Here is an 18012-nt window from a genome sequence, read left to right as displayed (position 1 = left end):
TACAGCATTGTCCCCCAGACAGCCTCCCACAAGAGGCACTTTCCCCCACATTACGAGTTCCCCCCAAACACACTCAACTGGTAACTGGATGTAAGCGGGGCTTGCTTATCTCAGGGTTCCAATGGCCCTGGCTGGCGGCGGACTCAGTCCCCCAAGGCAGCAGCCTGCTCCCCCTCTGGCCAGCAGCCAGTTCAGTCCAGAGCCATCTCCGGCCCCTCTTCGAGTGGGAGCCAGATGACCAGGAGCTGCCCCAGAGCCTTGCTGTGCTCCTGCAAGGGTGAGACCCCAGGGCAAGTGGCAGAGTTTGGGGTGTGACCTCAGGGATGAAATTCCAGGATCCCAGTGAACAAATGAGCCTGTCTACACTGCCCCAGACCACTGCCTGCATGGGGAGCTGTGTAGACCTTAACAAAGTGCATTCCAATGATCCCTGGGAAAATAATTACTTTGCATCATACACGAGGCTGGAATTTTCCATAGGAGCCTCTTGCCAAGGGGAACCAGGCTGAGCTCAATCAATAACAGTTAATTTCATTTTATTTTTTTGGTGGTGCTGGGGATTGAGCCCAGGGCCTTGTGCCTCGGAGGGAGGCATTCCACCAACTGAGCCATATCCCCCGCCCAAGAGTTAAAGCTTCAAAGGAGCATTTCGAATCCTCTAGCTGAGCAGACTATTGAAAGGTGAGATGGTTGCTATATATTTTACTTCATCGCATCAATCTCTTCTTTTATCGTCTTCGAAAACCACCCTATGAACTAGTCACCAACCAGAAGACAGACCCTTGCTCAGGCAAATGTCAACAGTGTCATATTGCAGTCTGGTATGTTCCATATGGTGCTGGCTGGTGACTAAATAATGACTATTAATAAAAATCTATGAGGTTGCAAAATCTCTCTGATCAGCAGTGGTGGAGTTGTTAGCAATAAAGCTTCCCTGCAGACATTTTGAAAGGGAAAGGTTTCAACCACCCCCACCCAAAGGTTCTTCTCCTCTCCGTCAGTACTACTAGTAATACTCACAATCCCCTCCAACGGATCACTCACCGCATACCAAGGGCTGTTCTAAGAAGGCCACAGAAACCACTCATCCATACCCCAGAAACAGAGGCTGTAACCAGGTAGGGACCCTTACTCTGGACCCTTCCCAAGTCATCCTCAGACTGCCAAGTCCACGAGGTGAACCGTGACAGGGAGCAGGGTTTGTCCCACCCTGAAGAATGCCTCAGGAGAAAAGCACTTGCTTGGGAGCCGCAAGACGGAAGAATCTAGGTGTCCACAGAAGGACGAATGGATAAACAAAATGTGGTCTCCACAGACAGGGGAAGGTCACTGTGCCTTAAAAAGGAAGAAAGTCTGGCACTTGTGCATGAACCTTGAAACCATTAAGCTAAGTGAAATAAGCCAGTCGCAGAAAGATAAATACCCGTGATCCCACTAAACGGGGACCTAGAGTAGACTGATTCACTGACAAAGGGGAAAGAGGAATCACTGTGAAATGGGTATGGAATTTCAGTTTGAGAAGAGGAAAATTTCCCGAGACGGACGGTGGCCACGGCTGTACAACAGGTATGTACCTATGACCACTGAACAGCACGCTTAAAAATGGTTAGAAGGGTACATTTTAGGCTGTACATATTTTGTCAAATAAAGGGGGTTTTTTGCACAAAAGAAACTTGATATTAAAAGCATTCAGTCATTCACGCACTATTCAAGTACACACACACACACACACACACACAACTCAATGTTGTGGTCCCTCTTCATCCATTGCACAAAGATCTCAGGAGACCAGGCAGACACTAGCAGGGAGGGACAGGTTGAAGCAGGATGCCTGAAGGAGATCACATGAAGGGTAAAACGACTGACCATGCCCAGCCCCAGGTGCACCAGGTGTGGGGCAAGCAGCTACCTGCTTGACCTCAAACCCCCAAGGTTGGCATCACCCTTATCCCCATTGTACAGGTGAGGGACTGGGGCACAGAAAGGCTCCGGAAGTCGTCCAAGGTTACGGAGGACTCACACCCAAGCGGCCGGGCTCGGAGGGCCCACTTGTCATCACGTGGAACAGGGTGAAGCGATGATCGACATGGTCCCAGGACACAGAGGCGGTGACTACAAAATCTGAGGGGATGTGGAGGATTCCCAAAAAGGAAGTGACTTCAAACTAAGGTCCGGAGCAGGGCTTGACTACGTTATAAGCCGTGGGCCTGGCTGTGTAAATAAAGTGTTATCAGACCACGGACACACTTATCTGTGCACATATTGTACGTGGCTACTTTTCCGTTCGTCAGCAGAACTGAGTGGCTGTGACGGCCACCAGGTGACCTGCGGAGCTGAAAAGGGTCACCACGATGGCCAGTCTCTCCAGATAAACTCCCCACCCTCCAGCAGGACCTACCAGCCCCTCCCCCGGATGCCTGGCCCTTGGTGCTGTCCCTCCAGAGCACTCTGCCCTCCACCCTTGGGCTCTGGATCTGTTCTCGACGTGAAGGTCACTTGCCCTTCTGCGCCCCTCCCTTGCACAGCCCCCAGCCTCTCTGACTCACCCCTCGCTGCTTCCTCCTCACACGGATCGCACCTTAATCACCAGCTTCTGTTCTGTCTGCCTCCTGCGCCCGGCCAAGCAGTGGCAGATGTGGGTGGGCGAACACTGCCCCGTCATGTCCATCAAACCCCGCCTGCGCCCACAGAACCTCCCCCAACAAACAATCAAAAGGGGCGTCGTCAGCCAACACAGACCAAGGCCAGCCCCTGGGCTCCCACCCCTCCAAACACACTGCTGTCCCCAAGTCCCTCCTGTGTAAACTTCACAGCCACCACCGCTCTCCAACCAGAAAGGAGGGGACAGGGACCATGTGAGGTCCTCTTCCATTGCCACTGTCCATGGTGGCCTCTGGCAGCTGGGAGGCTCTCTGCACTTAGGCTGAGTAGGGTGGCTGAAGGCCCTGCAGTGAGACTCCCTGGGTGACCCCAGAGGTGAAAGGGCATGACACAGACCCATAAGAGAGTCGGCGGGGGGGGGGGGGGTGTTGACATGGGGACAGGAGGAGGTGGAGGGCAGAACTTGGCAGTCCCCAGCAAGGATCGTCAGGCTGTTGCAGACCCTTGAAGGCAAAGCCTACATTTCCAAAGATGCTGAGGTAGGCAGAGATGGGCTGGGACAGCAAGGACAACGAGTTCCAGGCCCCCGGTCACGCTCAGTCCCGTGGTCCTCCCGTGGAGGAGGAAGGGCACTGGGAGCCATCAGCAGCCTCTCGGGGGCCGTGGTGACAGCCAGGCCAAGCTCCATGATCAGTGATCAAGGGGTGCTCACGCTACCCAGGAAGCTCACAGCCCCTGTCCCCATTTGAGGTGGACAAGACTTAGACGGTGGGGGGACCATTTCAAACTAGGGTGGGCTCAACTCCCAGGTGCAGCCGAGACCCACTGGAGGACGGCGAAGGCTCAGCAGGGGACAGAGCTCCTTGGACGCACCAGCCCACCTTAGCCAGCTGTGTCTGCAGCTTGTTCTTCGCCTCCGTCTCCTCGGCGATGCGGGCGTTGAAGGCCAGGTTGGTGTCCGTGAACTGCTTCCACAGCTGGTCGGACAAGCTCTCGAGGAGGTGCTCCGCCTCCTCCCGCAGCCGGATGGAGTTGGCCCGCATGTTCTGAGAGTGCCTGATGTTGTCGTTGCTGAACTTGGCCCAGGTATCAGGCACGGAAATCCTGCAAAAGGCACCAGGACAAGTTTCGCACAGGGGTGACAGGGGTGACCCTGTACCCGGGGTTCTCAACCTGGTCCTTTAGGTCAAGAGTCTTTGTTGTAGAAGGTCCAGCAACATCCCTGGCCCCACCAACGGGACGCCAGCAGCCCCTCCACACACCCAGTTATGAAAACCACAACGTCCCCTAGGGGAGGGGACACAAATGTCCTGATCCAATCCCTCCTTTAACAAAGGCTGCAACTGCAGCTAGCAGGAGGGCGCTCAGCTGGCTGGTAGAAGAGAGGCCCCTTACAGAGCGCTTCCTTGTCCCCTCAGTACCATCCCAAACAGAGCCAGGCCAAGAAGCAGGCACTGGGGTGCGGTGGAGACTCTGTCCCTCCGGCGGCGCCCATGCTACTCTCCATGGCTTCTTCGCCCCCCATGGGTGTTTTGCTGTGGGGGGGTGGCCTGGTTCTGCAGTACTGGGATCACACCTCGGGCCTCCAGCATGCTAAGGCGTCTCCACCACCGGCTCCAGCCCCGCCCAGCTGAGGGTCTGGAATTCCCGCCATGTCCCAACACTGCCTAGGCACTTGAGACGGAGCTGTGAGCAAGAAGAGCAGCGTCCCTGTCCTCAGAGGAGGTACTTCCACAGAGTCACGGGGAGGCTGGAACCAGGAGCAGGAAGGAGAAGCGATGGCGTGTCCTCGCGTGTCGGTGGTGAAGGGTGCAGGGCACAGCAGCCTCCCACCCCCTAGCCACAGATTGCTCTCTGCTGTGGTCGCTATGTGACGACCGAGGTCTGAGAGTATCACATGGAAAACTCCAGAAATGAATGATCGGTAACTTCCAAATACCTTTGGTTACATTGTTACGATTATCCTATGTAATTGGCTACTGTGGTCAATAGCTTCCGGGGCCTAATTTATACGCTAACTCGTCACAGGGATGTGTGTCTAGGAAGAGACGCAATCCACATGGGGCCTGGTGCTATCCACGGCTTCAGGCATCCACCAGGGGTCTCAGAATGTACCCCTGAGGATGGGGGCAACCACCACACTCAGCCAGAAGTTGAGGTGCCATGGATTCCCAAATGCACCCCAGCTGTGAGGGGCGAGAGGGGAGCAGTAGGTGTCCAAGAGCCAGGGAGAGGCGCAGCCCTGGAGGTGCCCAGTCCCTGGGGACGAGGGAGAATCACAGCCCCTCTCCTCTGGTGGGGGGGGGGTGTCTTCCAGAGGTGCCCCTCCTCCTGGATGAGCCCAGCAGAAAGTGAAGGGCAGAGCGCCCAGGAAAGGTGGCCACAGAGGGCAGCCCAGCAGGGCAGCTGGGGAACGGATCTGGGGAGCCAGGGGGGACCGTCACAGGCAGGGAAGGCTTCACGGAGGAGGAGGTGGTGCCGCCCGCCTGAGGACTCACATGGTTTAGTCAAAGTTCTTCTGCAACAAGCAACCCCAGGACCATTTGGGGTTCCCTGCTCCGGGGGGGGCCTCCAGGGGGGACACGCACTTCTCTGAGCTGGCTTCACGGTGGCTACACCAGACCACATAACTTCTCAGGTCCTGTCTAGCCTGGGAGGACGCCACTTCTTATAGGAAGCAGACTTTTATTCTCAGGCAGCAGGAGAAAAGGAGTCTACTTCTCTGAAATGGGACAAATGTTTCTTCTCAGAAACGCTGAAGCGCGCTGAGGTGTGGGGAACAGAATTTCTAAAGTCCCACGTAGGTGCCATGGCTCCGCTGGCTCTCCTCTCCTGTCTTTTTTCCGGGGTGGGGGGTGGTCACAGGGATTGAACCTGGGCCCTGCACCTGGCACGCTCTCACCTTGAGCTACATCTCCAGCCCATTCTATTTCTGAGTCTGAGACAGGGCCTCACTGAAGTTGCTGAGGCTGGCCTTGAACTTGCAACCCTCCAGCCTCTCCCTCCCAGGTCTCTGGGGTCACAGGTGAGTGCCACCACACGGGGTTCCTCTGCCTGGCCCAGAGCCCAGCCACGAGCAGAGGCTCAGAGAGAAGTGTCTTCTCCCAGGTCATCTGTAATCACCATCCCCAAGACACTGCCGAAGGACAGGAGGCTGAGGACAGCAGATGAGACCTGCAAGTACACTCTGGGTGGACCCGCCACTGCTGAGCGGGACTGTCGTGTCACCAACAGCAACCTCTAAGCCCTGCCCTCCCCTGGAGCAGACAGCTGAGCTCCCCAGAGAAAACAGCCGCTTAATCACATTCTCCCCAGGGGCATCTACCAAAGGCAGCCTGCCTGCCTGGCAAGTCATGAGCCTCAGTAGGGAGGATGTACTGTCCCAGAGCCCGTGCCCTCTGGAGACTGGAGGGACAGCAACTTTGCTGCAGAGGCAGGAAGATCCATTGATCAAACACCCACGCGGTGTCCAGTGTGGGCTGAGGTCAACAGCTCTGCCACTTGCTGTGCAAGCTTATGACAGTCACTTCACCTCTCTGAGCCTTTGTTTACTCCTTTGTGAAATGGGGATAATAACGGTACCTATCCGCCCAGGGTTCTTGAGTGACTAAATGTGAAATACTTATCAGGGCACCGTACACAAAATAAGTGACTCTTCATTACTCACAAGAGCTGCATGTAAACTCTGTGCACCATCTAGCACATGGCCGACATCAGAAAGAGGCCTCTGCTGCCCCCATCACCACCATATTCATGAGTTGATCCACAGCAATGAACAGGCACACTCTGATCCAGACAGTCACCACACCTCCTCAGTCTGCCCAGATGTGGCCCTGCTTAAGAAAACTCCAATGCAAAGCCCCGAGCCAGCACATCTGGGAAGCAATTAGTCACCCAAACAGCAGCCCTCGCTTTCCAGCTGGATGAGGGACTTTAAACAGCCGCCCCTCCTGGACTTGGAGGCCAGACGCCCCAGCAGCCAGCTGCCGCCAGGTTTGAGGGGAGGCATCTGTTTGTAAAGAGGGACCCTTTGGACTTCCTGTGCAGACGGGCAGCTGTGGCCAAGGGTGGCCGAGCCCCCAAGTCCTGCTCAGCCTTCCAGTGCCTGGGGGACTCCCCCTTGTCGGGAAGAGGAGGCGGCTTCCCCGGGAGCTGCCGCAGCTATGAATCCAGAGTCACCGTGACACTGCCATGTTTGCAAAGATCCAGAAAGCCAGCCCAGACCTGGGCCAGAGATGGCTTACAATTCTTCTCCCCTTTCCTGCTCTCCCCTCCCCCTCCCCCTTCCTCCTTGCATTCAACACATGCTTACCTGCACGTGCCAAGAGCAAGCCTGTGCGCTAGAGGTGAAGAGAAGGAGTGCGGGCGAGACCAAGAGAGCGCCCGCCCTCCGCCAGCGCATCTCTGCCAGCACTCATGGCCCCAGAGCTCAGACCGAGAGCTGGGAAATTCTACATGACCCTCCACGAGGCGGTGACATGCCCCCGATAGTGCCAGGCGTACGAAAGGCACCTACCTCATTGCTGCCAGGACAAGAAAATGAGGATACAAAGCAAGCTCTGATAACGGTCGCCATTATCATCCACACCAGTCTCTGTGCTTACGACGTCCCATGCCCCCTTTCAGTACACACAGCAGCCCTGGGGAGCGGGTACCCTGGGTGATATAGGTGCAGAAATGGAGTCCAAAGTGTCAGCATGGAGGCTGGGACTTAAAGCCAGGCAGCCTTGTCCTAGCATCCACCCTCCAGGCGTCACTGACTCTCCCCACCAAGCGGGGATGCCTGCTCCTGCTGGTGACAGCCCTTTTGTTTTGGAATTTGTCTGGCGGGATGGCCAAGAGAGGCACCCCAGGGTGCCCTGGCAGAGCAGCAGAGGCTCTGTGACCCTCACTAAGTCAACCACATGCTCTTTCTTTCTGGAATTTGGATCTTGGACAAGGTGGGCCAGGGGTGGAAAGATGGCCACCCTCTGACAATCCAACCGAATAGCTCCCACTCCTGCCAAACGGCCAGAAACTTGCCCTTGTCTCTGTGACCCTGCTGCAGGTTTCAGTTAATTCTATTTCATCCTAAATTGGCCAGACTTCGATTCTGCTGCTTGCAACAGCGGGTTCCCATTCAATCACACTGCCCCTCCTTGGCTGGCACACGATACCCCTTTATGGTGCCATGGCAGAAGCCAAAGCCCTTGGTCCCACAGACGGCCCAGAATGGAGGCAGAGTCCAGTACTTACGTGCCGTCACACTTCTCCACGCCATGGAAGAAGGAGATGCAGTCCGACGTGCTCCTCAGGTTAAAGCACTGCTCGTCAATACACTCGGCAGAGTTTTTGTCCTCGATGTCTCTCTCCAGGGTGTGCTGAGCATCTCGGTTATCCCTGCAGGGAGGAAGGATGTGTCCTGGGCCAGGCACTTACCCAGAGTCACCACCCAAGGTCACACAGCAGGGGAATCCAGAGAACAGGCAGCAAGCCAAGTCCCTGGACTCCCAGGAAGGGTCTGTCCACACCCAGTGGCTTCTCAGCCTTCTTCCCACGTTGAGGTTCCCACCGTGTACCCAAAGCCACCCCTACTACAAGTCCCCTGAATCCAATCAGAGCTGCTGTCTTTTAGAATGGGAACGGAAGGCATGAACTGTAAGAGGGTGGACTGCCAACATTTTAGGCTTAGTGTGTCATATGGTCCCTGTTACAACCATGCCCCAAAGCAGTCACAGGTTATATGTGAATGAATGGGCATGGATTCCTTTCAATAAAACTTTATTTATAAGAACAGATGGTGGGTTGGATTCCTCCCTCCAGCTGTAGTTTGTGGAACTAATTTAGAAGATACTAATTCATACTTCGGACAAAACCTGTATCAAGTCAAACTACTTCTCAGATTATTGTGAATGACTGCTGAGCACAAAGGGATAGGTCATAAGTAAGACTTGGTCACTGCCTTCAAGTGGCTGAGATTTGTAAAATAGAGTAAAAAATAGAACAAATAGAGTAAAAAATACGGTACAGATTGGCCAGAGCAATGGTGAGAGTCTTAAAAGGATACAAAGTAACCCAAAGGAGGAAACCATTAATTCTAGGATAAGGGAAGGGCTGCCTGAGAAGGGTCTGAGTAGGGTTTCCATAACAAACAGAAGACATCATGAACAAAGTTACACAGGGGACGAGAACTCCCAGCTGAGGAGACGACATGTGCGAAAGCACGGACGATAGAAATGCCCAGGTTTGAGGGACTAGTGAGGCTCATTAAGTCAGTGCCAGTTAGGAGTGGGAGGAGTTAGGGAACTGGGTGGGGTCATGAACTGGGTGGAGTCAAGGACTGGCAGCTGTCTGGGATTGGATGAGGTCATGGACTGGGTGGAGCCAGAAACTGGGAGGAGTCAGGGTACAGTCAGGACTAGGTGAGGCAATGTACTGGGCGGAGTCAGAGGTGCAGTCTGGGAATGGGTGAGGTAATGGCTTGGATGGAGTTGGGAACTGGGTGGAGTCGGGAACTGGGTGGAGTCAGGAACTGGGTGGAGTCAGGAACTGGGTGGAGTCGGGAACTGGGTGGAGTTAGGAACTGGGTGGAGTCGGGAACTGGGTGGAGTTAGGAACTGGGCGGAGTTGGGAACTGGGTGGAGTTAGGAACTGGGCAGAGTTGGGAACTGGGTGGGTGGAGTCGGAATTGGGCGGAGTCTGGGGAACTGGGTGGAGTCAGAACTGGGTGGAGTTAGGAACTGGGTGGAGTCAGGAACTGGGCGGAGTCAGGAACTGGGTGGAGTTGGGAACTGGGTGGAGTCGGGAACTAGGCGGAGTTAGGATGGGCGGAGTCAGGAACTGGGTGGAGTTGGGAACTGGGTGGAGTCGGGAACTAGGCGGAGTTAGGATGGGCGGAGTCAGGAACTGGGTGGAGTTGGGAACTGGGTGGAGTCGGGAACTGGGGGGAGTTAGGAACTGGGTGGAGTCAGGAACTGGGTGGAGTCGGGAACTAGGCAGAGTTAGGAACTGGGCGGAGTTGGGAACTGGGTGGAGTTAGGAACTGGGCGGAGTCGGGAACTGGGTGGAGTTAGGAACTGGGTGGAGTCGGGAACTGGGTGGAGTTAGGAACGGGGCGGAGTTGGGAACTGGGTGGAGTTAGGAACTGGGCAGAGTTGGGAACTGGGTGGGTGGAGTCGGAATTGGGCGGAGTCTGGGGAACTGGGTGGAGTCAGAACTGGGTGGAGTTAGGAACTGGGTGGAGTCAGGAACTGGGCGGAGTCAGGAACTGGGCAGAGTCAGGAACTGGGTGGAGTCGGGAACTGGGCGGAGTCGGGAACTGGGTGGAGTCAGGAACTGGGCGGAGTCGGGAACTGGGTGGAGTCAGGAACTGGGCGGAGTCGGGAACTGGGTGGAGTCAGGAACTGGGTGGGTGGGTTTAAAAACCGTGGGCTCTGGGATTGGCCAAGGTGAGCAGGGGTCAGGACTGGATTCCAGAGAGCTGGTGTCTCAGCTAGGCCTAGACAAGGCCGCTGTTTACCAAACTCCAGACCTCGACAACCATATTCATGAATCTTACCGAACAGCAAAGCACCTGTACTATTATTTACTTAGTAGTCTCCTCCTTTTGAAATCGTTTAAAAATATAAATGAATGTGTTTTAAAAGGGAAGTTTACGTTCCTGTCTTTAAAGGAAAAACAATAATGGTATCTGCTAACAGAAGGCCCCCTCTGCCCTGAATACTAAGAAAACACTAACTACATCCCAGCTAGAATCTTTTGTCTCCAGAAGCTTCTAGGCTCAGCCCTTTTTGTGTCTCTGTTGATTGAAAAAGAATCAGTCTTCTTTAAAGACCCAAAACATCCAGCAGAGCCTTGATCCTGAAGCACTTAGAGGACTTCTACAACCTTCCCTGAGAGAGGCTGTCGGACACCACTGGGTGGTCTCCCTGGGGCCTCTCCCACCTTTGGTGTGAGCCCCTCCCCATGTCTTGTCTCTCTCCGCCTCTACAACGTCTCTTCCCTCTGGGCGTCTCTGTCTCCTGCCTCCGTGGGCCCTGGCTGCCCCATCCTCTCCTCTGTCTGCCTCTCTGTCACAGACACTGGTTTCAGGCCACCCAGGAGCAAGGAAGCTAAATCCCGATGGTGAGTTCCCACCTATCAGGATACAGAGGTCCTGTCAGGCAGGAGGAACCATCCTTTGGGCCTTACGAATTGGCAGAGTCAGGAGAAACTGGGCCCTGCCACCTAGTGAACAGGAACCTAATGTGAAAGTGCACCTCAGAGCGTGACCGGGAGGCTGGGGCCTCTGACTCCAGCTGCTCCAGCTGCCTGGCCCTGCCAGTGAGGTCTAGGAAAGGGGGGCAGACCCGGCCAGCCTACTGGCACACGGCCCAGGGCCAGGCGGGTGCAGAGCTCACCCTGCTGCCCACCCACCAGGAAAGGCCAAGTCTGGCCCTTCCCCGTCAGGAAGAGACTTCTCTGCTCCTGGTGGGGCGAGGTGCCGGGGCAGCTGTGGGCCACAGGCCTTCCTTGCCCAGAAACCCCCCAGTCAACAGCAGGTGCAGGGAAGCCACCCGATCAGGTCAGCAGCGGGGCCTCCCCCAGGGAGTGAGGATGTACCCCATGGCCCCAGCCCTGAGCCTCTGAGGTTCCAAGTGAATTAGGACAATTCCAGTCCCTCCAGCCGCTAAGCTGCTTCCCACAAGGTGACAGGCCTCCTTCAATCGAGAAGCCGCTGCCCAAAGCAAACTGCCTGTGTTGAGTTCCCTGGTCATTTCCATCTCCCCGGCTCTCTCCCAGCGTCCCTCCCTCTCCCTCTCCTCCCCATGTCTGTCCCTCTCCAGCTCTTGGGTTTTCTCTGTCTTTGTCCACCTCTTGGTTCCTCTGACTGCACCTCTGTCTGTCTCTGTCCCTCTGTCTTCCTCTGTCTCTCTCTCTCTTTATATCCCTCTCCTCCTCGCTCTCACTTTCCAGTACTGGGATGGAGCCCAGCGGCACTCTACCAATGAGCTACACCCCTAGCCCTTTATATTTTTGGAAAGAGTCTGGCTAAGTTGCCCAGAGTGGCCTTGAACTTGTGACCCTCCTGCCTCAGCTCCCGAGTTGCTGGGATCACAGGTGTGCCTGACCGCACCAGCTTCTCTGTCTCTTGTAGTGGTGCCGCTCCTGGCTCTCCTTGTCTGTTTCCGCCTGTCTCTCTGTCTCAACCTCTCTGGTCTCCAGCCCCCCACTTCTGGTTTCACCGTCGGGGGTGGCGCCTGACCCTCCCCACCCATCACAGCAGTGCTCTTCTGGAGTTCCGCTCCCCAAATTCCTGTCTGGCCTTTCATCCACTCCGCCAGCTCTAACTGTCCCCTGTTCTGAACCTCAGCCTCCTGCCACCCTGGGCCCTGTTTTGCCACGTCCCTATGCCAGCCATGAGTGGAAAATCGGTCTCTTAACATAAGTCGGAGATCACAAAAACAAGTGCAGAAAAAGAACATAAGAGGGCCCAGAAGGAAATAATGGTCTACGGTTGGTTGATTCTCAACCAAGGTACCAGGACACACAATAGGGAGGGAGGGTCTCTTCAATAAGTGATCTGGGGACAACTGGATATCCACATTCAAAAGAATGCACTCAGACCCTTACCTCACACGTGTACAAAAATCAACTCAAAACTGTCTGAGATGTAAGATCAGAGGCTGTAGAACTACTGGGAGAAAACCGGCAAAGCCCACGTCTCGGGTCTGGGAGGTGATTTTTTGGATATAACTGCAACAGCTCAGGTAACAAAACCCAACACAGACAGATGGGATTGGATCCAACTGTAAAGTCTCTGCACAGCAAAGAAACCGATCAACTGAGCAAAGAGAAAAGTGTTTGCAAACCACACGCCTGATAAATGGTTAATATCCAAAAATACATAAGGAACTCAACAACGGAACAGCAAGAAAACACACCGATTTAAAAATTGGCCAAGGATTTGAGGAAGCATTTCTCCAAAGAAGGCATGTAAATAAACAATAGGGCCATAAAACATATCCAACATCAGAGAAATGCATATTAGAACCCTCTGGAGGTCTCACCTCCTCCCTGTTAGAATAGCTGTTCTCAAAAAGAGAGGACAGTGTTGGGGAGGCTGGGGGAAAAGGGAGCCCTCACACACGGCTGGTGGGAGTGGAAACTAGAACAGCCAGTGCTGTCATCCCAGCGGCTCGGGAGGCTGAGGCAGGAGGACTGTGAGTGCAAAGCCAGCCTCAGCAAAAGCAAGGCACTGAGCAACCCAGGGAGACCCTGTCTCTAAGTAAAATACAAAGCAGGGCTGGGGACGTGGCTCAGTGGTCAGTGCCCCTGAGTTCAGTCCCAGTACCGCCACCCCCCTAAAACAACGTCAGTGAAGAGGGAAAGCCAGCTGACCAGCAGTCCTGGGAGAGTCAGAGGTGAGCGCCCGCCCAGGGCCAGGTGGGGAGCCTGAGTTCTGGAAGCGGCCATGGGCCCCAAGCCCCGTAAATCTCAGTCTCCCTTTAATCAGGAGAGGGGCCTGGCCTTTCATGACACTGGTTACGTCATCTTCCAAGAACAAAAAGCTGACTCCTTTTGAAGGCCTCCTCCAGCTCCTCCAGAGGGCCCGTCCCTCACCTAGCTGCTCATGCCACCCACACTCTGCTGGCTCCCCGAATTGCTTGGGAGGTGACAGGACCGGCCTTGGGGAGGCTGCTGCCCTCCACCAGGGCCTCACTGCAAACAGGCCACTCACAAGATGGCCTGAGCCTGCACATCCCAGGCCAGATCTTAAAACCAGCCTGTGCACCACGGGAATTGGTGACTTGGAAGTCACAGAGTGGGGCCTACCGCATCTGGATGTCGATCCAGCGAGCTAATTGTCTCATCTGTTCTTGGCAACATTTTAGCAAATCTACTTCCTGAAATACAAAAGGTCAGAGAGAGTGGACCGGGTCAGAAATTCCCCGGGTCAGAGCGCCCCTCCAGCACCCCGCCCTCCTTGTCCCCAGGTGAGAGCCAGGGGCCAGCTGCAGAGCACCACCTGCCCCGCCCTACTTTCATTTCTATTTGCTTCTGGATTAAAATAAGACCCAGCACATACTGTGTGACGGGAGCTCACCAGTACATATGATCATTAAATAATGCCCATGAAGAAGTCTGAAGTCCGATATGCACGCGCAGCAGGTGTTGGAGAAACACTAGCTTTGGTTTTTGCTCTTGGTGGAATTATTATTGTACCCAACTTGGAAATGAGGAGCCCGGGGGCCAAGGAACTCCACGTTGTGGTCTGGATACGGAATATCACCCCAAAGCTCTGGGGCAGAGGGCTTGGTCCCCAGGGCAGCGGTGTTCAGAGGCGGGAGGTGACGGGATCTTGAGGCTCTGGCCCCATCCATGAACTGATCGCTGAGAGGCTCATAATTTAACGAGATGGTGGGAACATGGGGGATGGGGCCTTGTGGGAGGAAGGAGGTCAGTGGGGGTGAGTCCCTGGAAGGTGGACCCCCACATCTTGTCTCCAGTACCTTTCTGCCTCTCCCCCTCTCCCCCTCCTCCTCCTCCTGCTGGCCACCATGAGCTGGGGACAAAGCCCTGCCGGGCCCCTCCGCCATGATGTCTGCTCCCCACAGACCTAGCAGCTATGGAGCAGCGCAGGTGGACAGCAGCCTCTGAGACCAAAGTCTTTCCTCCTAGACGTGGACCGACCGGCTGCCCTGCCCACTCCCTGGGGGGGGGGGGTAGGCCCGGGAGACCCCTCACCCGGATAAGGTTCTTCTCCACGCTGTCATGGACCAAATCAATCCCGATCCTTTTCTCTCGATGGTAGAGACACTCCAGGGCCACCTGCAGGGAGATCAGGAAAGAGTGTCTTCTTCCCGGGGCTGGACATTGACCCTGAGCTCAGTGACACACAGGACCTTGGCTGGGATCCCATCGTTCCTCTGAGAAACCTGGTATTTCATAGGGCCTCACAGAGGCCTCTGGAGGGCTCTGCCTCCCTCAGTGGGCACTGTGGGGTGCCCAGGCCAGCGCGTGAGGAGATGCAGGGCCCATGTAGAGAAAGCAGGATAAGGCAGTGTCCCAGGAACCAGTGGTGACTGAGATATAATCTCCACAAGCTGTCCCCAGCCTTCCCAGCTACAATAATGGATATGGCAGCTGTCACTATGATCTCAGATAAGACGGTATCAGCTGCTGTCCTCCATGTGTGCTCTGTCATAAGTTTAAATCCAGGCTTAGTCCCTTCCTGTCATGTGCACTGGGGCAAGTCACTCAGCCTCTCTGACCCTCGGTCTCCTCATCTGCCGATCAGCGTGAGATTGGTGCATCTTTCACAGGCTGGTTGTGCATTTCAACCCAGCTGAAAGGACACAGCTGAAGGAATGTGATCATCTCCACCTGGGATAAGGGCGGTGATGCAAATGACTGGGGTGATGTGGATGGGCAGGGCTCAGGGAGGACTTCTCTAGGGAGGAGACAGAGAGACTGCTCATAAGAAGCAGAGTGCAGAGATGAGTGGAGACATGGGGCAAGAAACAGGAGCTGCAGGTGCAAAGGCCCTGAGGCCAGAGAATGCACAGACAGGAAGCCCTTGGAACTGGAGAAAGTAAGGCTGGAGCAGAAGCAGGGGCAAGGTCACGGGGGAGGGAAGAGGAATTCAGGAATTGGGTGTTAGATTCTGGGACTCCATCCAGGGAGCCAGTGGAGGAGTGATAAAACTCACTTTAATATTTGAAGTCACCCTCTGGCTGCTGGGGGGGGGGGAAGGATGGGTTGGACGGGAGCAGGAGGTGGAAGACCAGGAAGGAAGTAGTTATTTCCATGTCCAGTGAGAGGCTGCCCGGCTGAAGGCAGCCAGGGGATGGAGAGAAGTGGAGAGACCGAGATGCCCCCATCCCTGGGCCTCCGTAGGGCTGATCAAAGGGGTCACATGGGACCAGGCAGAGCTGGGCTTTGCAGACATGCTGGGGAGTGGGAGCAGGAGAGGGGGGCAGTAGGTGGTGGACGCTGCTGTGGGGCTGTGAGGAGCAGCCCTGCCCACCCCTCTCCTGAGGGGCCAGCCAGCAGATGAAGGCAACGATGGACGCCTTCCCCTAATGGGGTTGGGAGTCCCAGAGACATGCTGCCGAGTCTCTTCGGGCATCTCAAGGCAGGACCTCTCCTACCACGGGTCCTGCACAGAACGGGGCAGAAACGGCTGTAGGAGGCTTCCAGGCAGGAGGCCCTGGGTCTCTGGAATGTCCAGGGAAAGCAGATCCCCGTCCAGTGTAGCCAAGATGGTTTCCACAGCATGAGGCAGGAGCTACCGGTTCCCCACCCAATGTGCACCCAACCCCTTCCATGCCTTTCTCCAGGAGCACAGAAAAGCCATCATCTCCCAGACTCTTCTGCAGCCAGGGAGCCCCTGCAAATGGGCTGAAGAGGCCGACCCACGAGGGCCTTCTGGGAACCTCCTCCTGATGGCAGGGACACAGCTGCACCGTCGCCTTCTCCCCACCCCGTTTCCGGCCTCCAGGAGAGGACCAGAGGGCTCCCCTCAGGCGGGAGCCTGCAACCGGAAGTGTTAGAACTCCATTTGCCATTGACGGCCGAGGGTTAAGACCGAGCCCGGTCCCAGCCCTCAGGTGGAGGGCTGCAGGCGGATCTGTCTCCCTGTGCAGTTCTGCGGGGCTGGGCCACGCCCCGGAGCACCTGCTGCTGCAGCCCAGAGCAACCCGAACCGGCCCGGGATCGGACCGAGGCCAAGGAGGGGTCGGGCAGGCCCACCATGGGTCACCTCGTCACTTATCCAACCGCTGTCTACCGAGTGCCTGGTGGGTGCCACTCTCCGCCCTCGGCTGGGCGAGCGTTCAGAATGCTGACCTGGACAACAGCCGGCAGGGAGCCGGGTCACTGAGGCCTGCGGGACACACGGGGGCTGCACGGATGGTGGGTCTGGGGTAGGTGCGCACGGGGGACCAGCCCTGCCTGGTGGAGCCCACGCGCCCTGCAGGTGGAAAGCCACCAAGGAGAAGTGTAGGGCGTGGCACGAGTCCTCGGCAGGGAGGAAGCGCAAGCGCGACTTCAGGCGAGTCCTCGGAAGCCCTTCGCCCGGTGGACCACCTCGGCACCTGCGCAGGGGGCGTCGGCGCGCACGGGTCTCCGCGGAACCCCGCCCCTCGGATGGAACCCCGCCCCTCGGATGGAACCCCGCCCCTCGGATGGAACCCCGCCCCTCGGATGGAACCCCGCCCCTCGGATGGAACCCCGCCCCTCGGATGGAACCCCGCCCCTCGGATGGAACCCCGCCCCTCGGATGGAACCCCGCCCCTCGGATGGAACCCCGCCCCTCGGATGGAACCCCGCCCCTCGGATGGAACCCCGCCCCTCGGATGGAACCCCGCCCCTCGGATGGAACCCGGTTCGGCCCGAGGAGTCTTCCCTTCAGCTTATCCTGAACCCGCTATTTCACCTTGGAGGTGCGGTCATCAACATCCACGCAGCGCACACCCCCTTGCGGTGCCTGTCACCTGGACCCGCGGTCGAGGGGGCGGAGGGGCGGTGCCGACGGGGCGGGCCCTCACCTGCAGCGGACAGTTGAGCTCCTCGGCGCCGCGCTCCAGCCGCCTCTTGAGGGTGTCCATGCTGCGGTTCTCGGTCAGAAGCCTGTCCAGCTCGTAGCACAGCTCCGACTTCCAGAAGCCCATGTCCGTCAGTCTCTGGCCCAGGCTCCGGGACGTCCCCTCCTGCCTCTGGCGCGTCAGCTGGTCCTTGTCCTGCATGAGCCTCCTGGTGTCGCCGGTCAGCCGGCCAGCCCACAGGCGCGAGGCCTCGGCGCCCCGCAGCTGCAGCTGGGTGGCCTGGTCCCAGTCCTGGGCCCCGTAGCGACAGAAGAGCGCGGAGCGGAGCGCGGGCAGGATGGTGGGCGGGCGCAGGGGGCTGCGGCGACACTCATCCGGGCAGGCCTGGCCGTCGGAGACCTGGTAGAAGAGGCTGGGTCTCCACGAGTTGAGGGAGCGGTACCCGGGCAGGTGGGAGGGCGGGTAGCACTCGTGGACGGCCGGGCTCTGCACGGCCTCGGGCGGCGCCATCAAGGCGCAGGGCTTCTTGGGGCCACAGTAGCTGGCGGCCTGAGAGGTTCCGAGAAACTCCATCCTCCCCCGTGGGCACCAGGCGGCCAAACTCTGCCCAAGGGGCTCCAGCATCAGCAGGAACCGCGAGAGGGCTTCTCTGGGGCTGGCAGGACCTCTATGACTCAGCAGTGGTGTCATAAAGCCTGGGGACAGGGGCTGGGAGCCCAGCCTGTGCGTGCTCTCTTTCAGGTCAGTGGGGTCCCTACTGTCCAAATCTAAACGAATCCATCAGTCACCAAAGGGATTATGAGTCTCACAATCCACAGATTGGGGCATGCAAGAGAGGGCACGTCTCTCCTTCTGTCACCACTACATCTGTCTCTCCAGACCTAACTACACCCAGGGAGAGAAT

General features: G+C 56.9%; 1 protein-coding gene across 1 annotated transcript in view; it reads right to left on the bottom strand.

Moving 5' to 3' along the window:
* The window catches only part of Tekt5 (tektin 5), a 62624-nt gene extending 44943 nt beyond the window's left edge, over positions 1–17681 (bottom strand). The window contains exons 1-5 of the mRNA XM_071605746.1: positions 17112–17681; positions 14308–14391; positions 13396–13466; positions 7837–7980; positions 3483–3705 (exon numbers count right to left, since the gene is read on the bottom strand). Coding sequence (XP_071461847.1) covers positions 3483–3705; positions 7837–7980; positions 13396–13466; positions 14308–14391; positions 17112–17681 — 1092 coding nt within the window. The remainder of the gene's footprint in view (positions 1–3482; positions 3706–7836; positions 7981–13395; positions 13467–14307; positions 14392–17111) is intronic.
* Positions 17682–18012: the final 331 nt, after the last annotated feature.

Source organism: Marmota flaviventris, chromosome 19 (genome assembly GCF_047511675.1).
Source record: "Marmota flaviventris isolate mMarFla1 chromosome 19, mMarFla1.hap1, whole genome shotgun sequence".
NCBI classification, from domain to species: Eukaryota; Metazoa; Chordata; class Mammalia; order Rodentia; family Sciuridae; genus Marmota; species Marmota flaviventris.
Note: the sequence above shows the minus strand (reverse complement) of the source record. Positions and strands in the feature narration are given on the sequence as shown.